We start from the raw sequence: 11,650 nt of genomic DNA on the forward strand, positions 1-11,650 counted from the left end.
TCGGCCGTCGCGTCCTGGTACTGCTGGTACTCGGAGACGAGGTCGTTCATGTTGGACTCGGCCTCCGTGAACTCCATCTCGTCCATGCCCTCGCCCGTGTACCAGTGGAGGAACGCCTTGCGGCGGAACATGGCCGTGAACTGCTCCGCCACGCGCTTCCACGTCTCCTGGATCGCCGTCGAGTTGCCGATGAACGTCGTCGACATCTTGAGGCCCTTGGGCGGGATGTCGCAGATCGCCGACTTGACGTTGTTCGGGATCCACTCGACGAAGTACGACGAGTTCTTGTTGATGACGTTGAGCATCTGCTCGTCGACCTCCTTCGTCGACATGCGCCCGCGGAAGAGGCACGAGCACGTGAGGTAGCGGCCGTGGCGGGGATCCGCGGCGCACATCATGTTCTTCGCGTCGAACTGCTGCTGCGTGAGCTCCGGCACCGTGAGGGCGCGGTACTGCTGGGAGCCGCGGCTCGTGAGGGGCGCGAAGCCGACCATGAAGAAGTGGAGGCGCGGGAACGGCACCATGTTGACCGCGAGCTTGCGGAGGTCGCAGTTGAGCTGGCCGGGGAAGCGCAGGGAGCACGTCGTGCCGCAGAGGGCCGCCGCGATGAGGTGGTTGAGGTCGCCGTACGTCGGCGTCGTGAGCTTGAGCGTGCGGAAGCAGATGTCGTAGAGCGCCTCGTTGTCGAGCGTGAAGCACTGGTCCGAGTTCTCGACGAGCTGGTGGACGGAGAGGGTCGCGTTGTAGGGCTCGACGACCGTGTCCGACACCTTGGGCGACGGGATCACCGAGTACGTCGACATGACGCGGTCGGGGTACTCCTCGCGGATCTTGGAGATGAGGAGCGTGCCCATGCCGGCGCCCGTGCCGCCGCCCATGGAGTGGGTGAGCTGGAAGCCCTGGAGGCAGTCGCAGGACTCGGCCTCCTTGCGGACGACGTCGAGGACGGAGTCGATGAGCTCGGCGCCCTCCGTGTAGTGGCCCTTGGCCCAGTTGTTGCCCGCGCCCGTCTGGCCGAAGACGAAGTTGTCGGGGCGGAAGAGCTGGCCGAAGGGGCCCGCGCGGACCGAGTCCATGGTGCCGGGCTCGAGGTCCATGAGGATCGCGCGGGGCACGTAGCGGCCGCCCGTGGCCTCGTTGTAGTACACGTTGATGCGCTCGAGCTGGAGGTCCGAGTCGCCGTGGTACGTGCCCGTGGGGTCGACGCCGTGCTCATCGGAGATGACCTCCCAGAACTTGGCGCCGATCTGGTTGCCGCACTGGCCTCCCTGGATGTGGACGATCTCGCGCATGGTGGATTACCTGGCGGGGGCGCGGCGGTCGGTGCGAAGCCAATTCGTTTTCGGGTCGATCGCCGCGACGCGACCTCGCCCCGGCGCGGGCGCCGCGACCGCGGGCTCGGCGGCCCGGCGGGGGCCCGGGTCGCGGGGCGGCGATGCGAGGGCGCGCGGACGCGCGCGACGCGCGCGTCGGACGCAGCGAGCATACGGTGTGTGTACAACGGCGGACAGGTTTGAGCAAAGCGCGCGCGCGCTTTGGATACAAAGATTCGTTGGCTCGCTGATCCCGTGGCAAAAGAGACACACGATGCTCACCATCGTCCGAGCCTTTGCGGAGGTCGCGCTCATCGTGGCCGTGCAGGCCTGGATGCTCGTGCAGGTGAGCTTCGGCTACTGGCGCCTCTGCGCCCGGGCGCGGCGCGCGGCCGCGACTCCCGTCGCCGCGGCGCCGCTGCCGGGCGACGCGCTGCTCTCCGTCGTCATCCCCGCCTACCGCGAGGCCGCGACCATCGAGGCGACGCTGCGGCGCGTGCTGTCCGCGGCGGCGGACCCGCGGCGCGTCGAGGTCGTCGTCGTCGACGCCGGCGGCGGCGACGGCACCATGGCCGCGGCGCGCGCCGTCGCGGCGGACCTCGCGCCGACGCTCCGCGTCGACTGCGCGCCGTCGTCGCGGGGCGGCCGGGGCCCGGCCGTCGCCGCCGGCGCGCGCGCGGCGCGCGGCGCCGCGCTCCTCGTGCTCCACGGCGACACGCGCCTGCCGTCGGGCTTCGACGCGGACGTCCTGGCCGCTTTGCGGGATCCGAAGACGTTGGCCACGTGCTTCCGCTTCGGCGTCGACCGCCTCGCCCTCGACGGCGCCCTAAAGTCGCCGCGCGGGTCGCTGTTGCGCCGGCTCCAGGAGCTGCCCTTCGCCGTCATGGAGGCCACCGTCGCGTTGCGGTCGCGCGTCCTGCAGCTGCCCTTCGGCGACCAGGCGCTGGCCCTCCGGCGCGACACCTTCGAGGCGCTCGGCGGCTTCGACGACCTCGCCAAACTGCCCATCCTCGAGGACTTCCTCCTCGTCCACAAGTTACGGGTGGCGGGCGCGCGCGGGTTCGGGACCATCGCGAACCTTTCCACGACGGCGCACTGCCACCCGCGGCGCTGGCTCGCGAAGCCCGTCTGGCGCGTCAACTGGACGAACCAGCGCGTCATGGTCCTCTTCACCTATTTCGGCTACACGCCCCTCGACATCTACGAGCTCTACTACGGCACGCGCGACGGCGCGACGTGACCGCGCCTAAGTTTTACCGCGGCGGCGGCGGCGGGAGCGCGTCGGCGAGGTCCGCGAGGGCGAGGTCCGCCGGCTCGGGCACCGTCGCCGCGAGCACGGCCGCGGAGTGCGCCGCGAGCGCGCGCGCCGCGTCGCCGGCGCCCGGCCCGCGCGCGAACGTTTCCGGGTCCGCGGCGCGCAGGCGCGCGGCGACGGTCGCGCAGTGGCGCCGGCCGGCGACGTGGGCGCGCATGCGGTGCGGCGCGGCCTGCGTCGTCGCGCAGACGTCGCAGCGCCGCAGGCCCCGCGGCGGCGGCGGCGCCGCGGCCGCGGCCGCCGCGAGCGCGTCGACCCAGGCGCCGGCCTCGACGGCCGGCGGCGGCGCGGGGGCGCGGCAGAGCGCCACGAGGGGCGCGAGCCCCGCGAGGAGCGCGGCGCCGCCGGGCGCGTCGCCCGCGGCCGACCGGCAGAGCGCGACGGCCTCGAGCGTGCTCGGCCGGCCCGCGCCTGGGCGGGAACGGGGTGATTCAACGTCGCTTCAACATGAGTGTTCCGCGCGCGCGCGTTCCAGAAAAAACACCCACGCTTCGAGTGCGCTCCGAGAGATGATCGCTCGTCCAAAGATCAGCCGAAACGAGTGGAAAAGGGCCGAGATAGGAGCCTCCAAAGTTGGAAATTTCGCACCCGTTTCCCGCCCTGGCCCGCGCCCGCGCCCGGGTGCAGCGCGTCGAGGAGCCGCGACGCGTGGGCCGCGACGGCCTCGGGCGCCAGGGCCACGCGGCGCAGGCGCCGGCCCGCCCGCGCGTCGAGCGCGGCGACGAGCGCGCGCGCGCACGCCCACGGCCCGTCCGGGACCTGTGTGCAAATCAAATCTTCAACCCGACTTCAATGTGCGCGTCATCGGACGATTGGACCAGACTCTTTCGCTGTGCTTCGAGAACTCGCTGAGAGCAATCGATTCGTCCAAAAATCAGCCGAATCGACTTCGATTTGACCGAGCTAGAGAATTCTGAAGTCTGGCCCCGACGTCCCAGCTCACTGGTTGATTTGCACACAGTCCGGGACCAGGACGACGGGGCGCCGCGCGCCGCCGAGCGCCGCGGGCCCGTCGGCGCCGTCCTCGGGGAAGAGGAGCGCCACGTCCTCGGCCGCGAGGAGCGCGTCGAGCTGGCGGTCGTGGGCCGGGCAGCCGTAGACGAGGAGCGTCGCCGCGCCGAGCCCCGCGAGCACGCGCGCCGTCGACGTCGGCCGCAGGAACTCCGTCGGATGGACGACGACGACGACGCGGAGCGTCGACGGCGCCGGGGCCGGCGCCGGCGCGCAGGCGCAGGCCGCCCGCCAGCAGGACCGGCACCAGTCCGACCGGTTCGCGTGATGGACCGCGCGGCCGACGAGGAAGCCCGCGGCCGCGAGGCGCGCGTCGCCGCCGGCCGCCGCGCCGGGCGCCGCCGGGTAGGACGCGTCGAAGGCCGACGCGACGGCGGCGGCGTAGGTCGAGGCGAGGCGGCCGGCGTAGACGGCAATCGAAGCGGCGCCGCGGTGGAACGCGCCCTCCGCCAAAACCTCCTCCCGCTCCCGCGCCGCCACGGTCTCGAACCCCGCGAGCTCGCGCGCCACGGTCGCCGGCCCCGCGGCGCGGTCGCCGCCGCAGCCGGCGACGCGCCGCGCGCCTTTAGCCTCCGCCGCGGCGACGACGGCCTCGTGGTTGTCGCCGAAGCCGACGTAGACGTAAACACCACCGGGCCAGAGGCACCGCGCGACGAGCGCGTGGGCCTCGCGCCGCTCGTCGCCGGAGGCGTAGGCGCAGTAGACGCTCACGACGGCGTCGAAGAGGCCGAGGCCGCCGCGCGCGAGCGCGACGCCCGCGGTCGACGTCACGCGGTCGACGTCGACGCCGCGCTTCTTCGCGAGCGCCGCGCACTTGGCGAGGCCGGCGGCGCTCGGGTCCAGCGCGACGCAGGCGTAGCCGCGCGCCGCGAGGGCGACGGCGTTGCGGCCCTCGCCCTCGCCGAGGAGCAGCACGCGGCACGGCGGCGGCGGCAGCCAGCCGGCGGCGACGGCCTCGTCGACGACCGGCGACGGCGCCTCGCCGTAGACGTAAGTTTTTCTGCTGTAGCGCTGGTCCCAGTCGACCATCGTCAGCGCGGCGACGGCAGCAACAGCAGCGCTGGGAGCGACATGCTCTCAAAGCGGGCCCATAACGCAGAAGTGCAACTTAAACTTCAACATGCGTCGGATGGCCCAAATCCCACCGCTGCATTCCCCTGAACCTCCGGGGGCAACAGTCCTTTAGCTTCGTACAGGAGGAGACGGGGGGGCGGCGGGTCGCGGGGCGGGCGGGCGGCGCGCGGGCGGCGGCGCGCGGCGCCCTCAGTAGGCCGGCGGCGCGCCGTAGGACGGCGGCGCCGGCGCGGGCCGCTCCCAGTGCGTACTCTTCGTGTTGTGGTCGACGTAGTAGGGCTTGCCCTCGGGCGTGAACTTCTCCTCCCAGCCCGGCGGCAGCGGCGACTCGTAGGACGGCGGCGCTGCCTGCTGCGGCGGCGGCGCGTACTGCTGCTGCTCGTACTGCTGGGGCTGCGCGTACTGCTGGGGCTGGGGCGCGTACTGGGCCTGGGCGACCTGGGGCTGCGCCGGGGCCGCCTGCGCGACGACGGGGCCCGTCTGGAGCGGCACCTGCGCGTTGAACGTGCCGCCCTCGGGGACGCCCTCGGGGATGGTCACGTAGTACTGGCGGCCCTCGATGTCGACCTCGACGGCCGTGCCCGCGGCGACGCCGTAGGGCCGCTGGATCTGGACCATGCGCTCGTGCGGCTGGAGCACGACGCCGGCCGGCGGCGCGACGATGATGACGCGCTGGCCGTAGCGGTGGTAGCGCGCCGGCCGCCGGTGGCTCGCGATGATGCAGCCCGCGCCGACGCCGACGGCGGCGGCGGCGACGACCGCGCCGGGCCGCGGGCCCCAGAAGGGCGCGGGGCCGTGGCCCCAGCCGCCGCCGTGGAAGCCGCCGTGGCCGAAGCCGGGGCCGTGGCCCCAGCCGCCGTGGCCGTGGCCGCCTTTACCCATGGCTAGTTGGTGGTGTCTGGTGATTCCGGGGCTGCCGACGGAGTCGATGCGGTCGATGGCGGCCGCAGGTTGTTATCCAGGCGCGCGGACGGGCTGCCCGCTCATTGGCCGAGCGGGCCAGCCCGCGGGTGCTCCCGGTCGGCGCTCTCTCCACAGAAGGAGATCCGAACCGACCCGAGTCTCGCCTGTGGCCTCGTCGCGCGCCTCGACCCGCCCGACTGCCATGGCCCTCCGCTCCCTGCTCCTCGCGCGGCGCCTGCCGGCGCGCGCCGGCGCCCAGCACTTGAGCACCGCGGCGGCGACGGCCCCCGCGGCGGCGCCGAGCGTGCCGCTGCTCATCAACGGCGAGAAGGTCTTCAGCGCGGCAACGGAGGGCATCGAGGTCAAGTGCCCGGCGACGCAGGACGTGCTCGCGACGACGCCCCTCGCGACGCCCGCGGAGCTCGAGGCCGCCGTCGCCGCCGCGGCCGCCGCGTTCCCCGCGTGGTCGCGGACGTCCGTCGCGAACCGCGCCAGAGTCATGCACAAGCTCGAGGCCCTGATCCGCGAGAACACGGACGAGCTCGCGAAGCTCCTGAGCGCGGAGCACGGCAAGACCGTCGAGGACGCCAAGGGCGACATCTTCCGCGGTCTGGAGGTCGTGGAGCACGCGTGCTCCGTGCCCTCGTTGATGATGGGCGAGACGACGCCGAACGTCGGCGGCGGCGTCGACTGCCACTCCTACCGCGTGCCCCTGGGCGTCTGCGCGGGCATCGCGCCCTTCAACTTCCCCGCGATGATCCCGCTCTGGATGTTCCCCTTGGCGGTGACGACGGGCAACACGTACGTCCTCAAGCCGTCGGAGCGCGTGCCGCTGTCGACGATGTTCCTCGCGGATTTGGCGACGGAGGCGGGCCTGCCGCCGGGCGTCTTGAACGTCGTCCACGGCGCCCACGACTGCGTCAACTTCCTCTGCGACGCGCCGGAGATCCGGGCCGTGTCGTTCGTCGGCGGCGACGCGGCGGGCCGCCACATCCACGCGCGCGCGGCCGCGACCGGCAAGCGCGTCCAGGCGAACATGGGCGCGCAGAACCACGGCGTCGTGCTGCCGGACTGCAACCCGAAAGCGGCGCTCGCGGCCATCGGCGCCGCGGGCTTCGGCGCCGCGGGGCAACGGTGCATGGCGCTGAGCCGCGTCGTGTTGGTCGGCGACTCGAAAAAGCTCCTGCCGGAGATCTGCGCGCTCGCCGAAGGTCTGAAGTTAGGCAAGGGCGACGCGCCGGGCGTCGACGTGCCGCCCCTCAACGCCGCGTCCGAGCGCGACCGCATCGAGGCGTTGCTGACGCGCGCGGCGGACGGCGGCGCGACGTTGGCCGTCGACGGCCGCGCGCCGACGGTCGAGGGCTACCCGGACGGCAACTGGGTGGGCCCGACGGTCGTCTCCGGCGTGACGCCGGACATGGAGATCTACAAGACCGAGGTCTTCGGGCCCGTGCTCCAGGTCTTGGAGGTCGACACGCTCGACGACGCCGTGGATTTGCTCAACGCGAACCCCTACGGCAACGGCTGCGCGGTCTTCACAAGGAGCGGCGCCGCGGCGCGCAAGTTCACCATGGACGTCGACGTCGGCCAGGTCGGCGTCAACGTGCCCATCCCCGTGCCCCTGCCCAACTTCTCCTTCACCGGGTCCCGCGGCTCCATCCTCGGCGACCTCAACTTCTACGGCAAGGCCGGCGTCAACTTCTTCACGCAGTGGAAGACCGTCACCTCCTCCTGGAAGGCCGAGGAGGACGAGGCCGTCTCCATGTCCATGCCCACGAACAAGTGAGCCTTTCGCCGCGCCGCGTAACAGCATGCAACTTGACGTGCAACATCTAGTCAAAATTGCCACAAGAGAGTTCAAGGACATCACCCCCGACCAGCGCCGGAGACGCCGTCTTCGACGAGCGTCGACACCGACGCCGCCTTCGGCGGGCCCGTCGACATCTCGAGCAGCGCCGGCACCGTCGTCTTCGACATGTTCGGCCTCGGCCCGAAGCCCGGCAAGCCCTTCGCGGACGAGGTCGCCATGGTCGTCGCCATGGGCTTTCCGGAGGACGCGGCCCGGCGCGCCGTCGAGGGCGCGCGCGGCGACGTCCAGCGCGCCGTCGCGGCGCTGACGGCGCCGCCGCCGGCGGCCGCGTCCGCCGCCGCGCCGCCGCCGGCGCCGTCGCTCGAGGCGACCTGCGCCGACGCGGCCGCGCGGCTCGCGCGCGCGTCCGACGTCCACGCGCGAGCGGTCGCGTCGTTCCTCCGCGACCTCGCCGACCGGCCGAACGACGCGCGGCTCAAGGTCGTGCTCACGGGCGGCCGCGGCGCGCTCCAGGAGGCCCTGCGGAGCGGCGACAACGCGGGCGTCGAGCTGCTCGTCGCCGCGGGCTACCGGCGCCACGACGCGAGCACGCTCGCGCTCGGCCGCCCGGACCCCGCGCGGGTCTTCGCCGCGCGGTCCGCGCTCGAGGCCGCGGCCGGCGGGTCGCCGGGCCGGGCGGCGCGCGAGGACCGGCGGCGCGCGAGCGAGAACGCCGAGCGGCGCGCGCTCTGCGCCGCGAGCTTCAGGAACGTGTCCGAGCCCGCCGTCGGCGGCGCGGGCGTCGCCGTCGTGACGTGCGCCGACGCGGCGGGAGCCAAGTTCGCGACGCGGCGCTTCGACGGCGACGACACGCTCGAGCGCGTCGTCCGCTTCCTCGCGACCTGCGACGTCGGCCCGCCGCGGGACCTCGACGGGGCCCGGGGCTGGCGCCTCGTCGAGGGGACGGGGGCGCCGTGTTGGTGGTGCGACGCGTGGCGCCTCCGGGACGCGCAGAGCCCACCGGACCGGCCGACGCTCTACGGCGCCGACGATTTGGCGAAGACGCTCACGCACCTGAAGATCTGGCCCTCCGCGACTTTGGTCGTCGAGCCCTGGGACGCCCTGGTCCGGCCCAAGGCGTCGCCGCGGCCGCCGGCCGTCGACGACCTCCGCGGCGGCCGGCGCCTCGGCGCGAAGCCCAAGCCCTCGGACATGTTCAAGCGCACGGGCGACCGCTTCGCCAAGGCGTCGCCCCTCGCCGGCGCGGGCGACCGCAGGGCCCACTACAACATCGCCAAGTCCGCGGACAAGGTCCCGGGCCTGCCCCAGCTCCTCAGCATGGGCTTCGACGAGGCCAAGGCCCGCGCGGCCCTCAAGCGCCACGCGGGCGACGTCGACGCGGCCGTCACCGAGCTCCTCGCCGCGGCCTAGCTTTCGTCGTAACGGCGCCGCCCGTGTGTCTCCCCGTGGATCTCGAGTTTACGCCGCGGTCACGGCCCGCCGCGGGCGACGAGCTGGGCGAAGGAGCCGCGGATCGCGGCGCGGACGAAGGTCGCGACCTTGGCGGCGTCGTCCGGTGGCTGCTTCGCCTTGGCCCGGACGGTCTTGCCGCGGTAGGCGGCCTGGAGCTTGGACGCGCCGGCGTGCGCGTCCGCCGGCGGCTTCGCGGGGCTCAGCGCCTCGAGGCGCTCGAGCCTGGGCAGCAAAAGGGTGATTCAACGTCGCTTCAACGTGAGTGTTCCGCGCGCGCGCGTTCCGGGAAAAGCATCCACGCTTCGAGGCCGTTCCGAGAGATGATCGCTCGTCCAAAAATCAGCCAAAACGAGTGGAAAACGGCCGAGATCGGAGCCTTTGAAGTTGGGAATTTCGCTCTCTTTTGCTGCCCTGGCTCGAGCTGGCCGCGGCGCGCCTCCCAGTCCTTGAGGTCGTCCTCGAGGCCGCGATGCGCGACCGGTCGAGGTCGCCGATCTTCGTCAGCGCCGCGAGCCGCTCCTGGAGCTTGAGGCGCTCCTGGCGCTCCATGGCGTGCGACGCCTCGATGTCGCCGATGACGCCGTCGAGCTCGTCCATGTTGAACTTGTGGCTGCTCGCCGTCGCGATGGCCTCGGTCTGGGCCGCGACGCGCTCCCGGAGGCAGAGCACCTCGGCCTCGACCTGGGACCGGCCCAGCGTCCTCACGTCGTCGTAGCCGAGGTCGTCGAGGTCGACGTCGCACTCGTCGCGCTCGTCGTCGTCCGCGTCGATGGCCGCGGCGACGTCCAGGAGCCGCTGCGACGCGCGCGACTCGAGGGACGCGACCTCGGACGTGATGCGGTCCTGGTTCTGGACGACGAGGCGCACGTGCTCCATCTTCGTCAAAAAGTCCTCGACGCGCGTCTTCGCCTCCGCGGAGTACTGCGTGTCGACCTGGGCGGGACACGAGCGATTCAATGTTCCGCGCGCGTTCCGTAAAAAAGCACCCACGCGTCGAGACCGTTCCGAGAGACGATCGCTCGTCCAAAAATCAGCCGAAACGAGTGCCGAGAGCGGAGCCTTTGAAGTTGGGAATTTCGCACTGCCCCGGTGCCGACCTTGACGGACGCGCCGAGCGTCTCCTCCGTGGCCTTCATCATGGCCAGGGAGATGGACGCGGACCGGTTGCGGCCGCTCGCCGCCTTGACGTTGACCGCGGACGCGCGGCGCGCGCCCTTGGCCTTGGGCGTCGACCGCTCGTCGTCGCGGACCAAGCCCTCGACGCGCGCGTCGCCGGGGGGCGCGCCCGCCGGCGGCGCCTTCGCGTTGGGGCTCGCGGGGGTCGCGGAGCCGCAGAAGGTGCCGCCGGAGATCGACTCCTCGAGCTTGCGGACCTTGTCGACGGCGAGGTCGCGCGCCTCCTGGGTCATCGCCTGGGCAGCAAAAGGGTGATTCAACGTCGCTTCAACTTGAGTGTTCCGCGCGCGCGCGTTCCAGGAAAAGCGGCCACGCGTCGAGACCGCTCCGAGAGATGATCGCTCGTCCAAAAATCAACCGAAACGAGTGGAAAACGGCCGAGAAAGGAGCCTTTGAAGTTGGGAATTTCGCTCTCTTTTGCTGCCCTGGTCATCGCGAGCTGCTTGCCGAGGCGCGACGCCTCCTCCTCGACGAAGCCCAGCTTCTTCGTCGCGTAGTCGGCGCGGCGCCGCTCGCGCAGCAGCTCGCGGCTCGGGCCCTTGGCCGCCTTCGCGGGGGACGACGCCGCGTCGCCGAGCGCCGCGACCTTGGCCCGGAGCTGCTCCGCGCTGAGGCCCTCGTCGTGGATCGTCGCGAACTCGGCGAGGCGCGCCTCGTAGTCGCCGGCCTGGGCCTCGAGGAGCTCGCACATGGACCGGAAGTCGGACGCCTCGTCGCGCGCGAGCCGCGCGTCGCGCTCCGCTTTTTTGGCCGCGGCCTTGAGCGCCTCGTTCTCGGCCGCGAGCGCCGCGGCCTCCTCGGCCTTGCTCCCGGAGAAGTCCAGGGTCGACGTCTCGGCGAAGAAGAGCTCGCGCTCGGCGCTGACGGCGTGGAGGCGGTCCAGCGCCGCCGTCGCGGTCTTGAGCTGCGCCTCCAACGTCGCGACCATGTCCTGGTGGTCGCGGCTCTCGTCGGTCATGAGCCGCAGGTCGCGCTCGAGGCTCGCGATCTTCTTGGCGTCGGGCGCCGCGGCGAAGGCCCGCGTGTCCAGCGTGCCCGCCGTGCCAACCGACGCGTCGTCCGCGGCCGCGCGGGGCGCCTCCGGCGCCGCGGCGTCCGGCGCCGCGCCGCCGCCCCCGCGCAGGAGCTCGTGGAGCTTCGCCGCCTCCTCGCGGCAGGGGTCCACGGTCGCGAGGAGCGCCGCGACCTCCGCGCGACCGGCGCCGTCGTCGCGCGTCCACTCGGCCGCGCCCTCGAGCGCCCGCTGGAGCTCCGCGTCGAGGTCGCGCACGCGGGCCTTGAAGTCGCCGCCCACGGCGGCCTTCCGCGGCGGGCTCGGCGCGTCGGGCTCGAGGACGTAGGCCGGCTCCTGGCTCGCCTCGGGGTCCGTCCGCGAGAGCAGCGGCTCGTAGGCGCCGACGTCGCCGCGGATGTCCGGGAAGAACTCGCCGGGCGCCGCGGCGGGCACGTACTCGCCGCCGCCGGACCGCGGCTTCCCCGGCGCCGGGTTCGAGTAGACCCTACGGGTGCGTGTGTTGCTGCGCTGGCGCGGGGGGAAGGGGGGGGGACCGCGCACCGGATGGCCTGCTCGTAGCGCTCGAGCACGGGCTCCTGGAT

At 72.8% G+C, this 11,650-nt stretch overlaps 3 protein-coding genes across 3 annotated transcripts in view; 2 read left to right on the top strand and 1 right to left on the bottom strand.

Moving 5' to 3' along the window:
* AURANDRAFT_71566 (hypothetical protein) overlaps positions 1-1,292 on the bottom strand; it is a gene marked incomplete at both ends in the record, with an annotated part of 2,827 nt that extends 1,535 nt beyond the window's left edge. Inside the window, one exon of the mRNA XM_009038485.1 lies at positions 22-1,292. Coding sequence (XP_009036733.1) covers positions 22-1,292 — 1,271 coding nt within the window. The remainder of the gene's footprint in view (positions 1-21) is intronic.
* A 355-nt stretch (positions 1,293-1,647) lies between these two features.
* Positions 1,648-2,553, top strand: AURANDRAFT_63926 (hypothetical protein; the record flags this gene model as incomplete). Its single annotated transcript, XM_009038323.1, has 1 exon — positions 1,648-2,553. One exon carries the CDS (start codon positions 1,648-1,650, stop codon positions 2,551-2,553), a length of 906 nt encoding a protein of 301 aa, XP_009036571.1.
* Positions 2,554-5,818: 3,265 nt separating this feature from the next.
* Positions 5,819-7,402, top strand: AURANDRAFT_26083 (hypothetical protein; the record flags this gene model as incomplete). The annotated part of the gene is made up of 1 exon (XM_009038324.1): positions 5,819-7,402. One exon carries the CDS (start codon positions 5,819-5,821, stop codon positions 7,400-7,402), a length of 1,584 nt encoding a protein of 527 aa, XP_009036572.1.
* Positions 7,403-11,650: the final 4,248 nt, after the last annotated feature.

This window comes from Aureococcus anophagefferens (genome assembly GCF_000186865.1).
Source record: "Aureococcus anophagefferens unplaced genomic scaffold AURANscaffold_8, whole genome shotgun sequence".
NCBI lineage: Eukaryota > Pelagophyceae > Pelagomonadales > Pelagomonadaceae > Aureococcus > Aureococcus anophagefferens.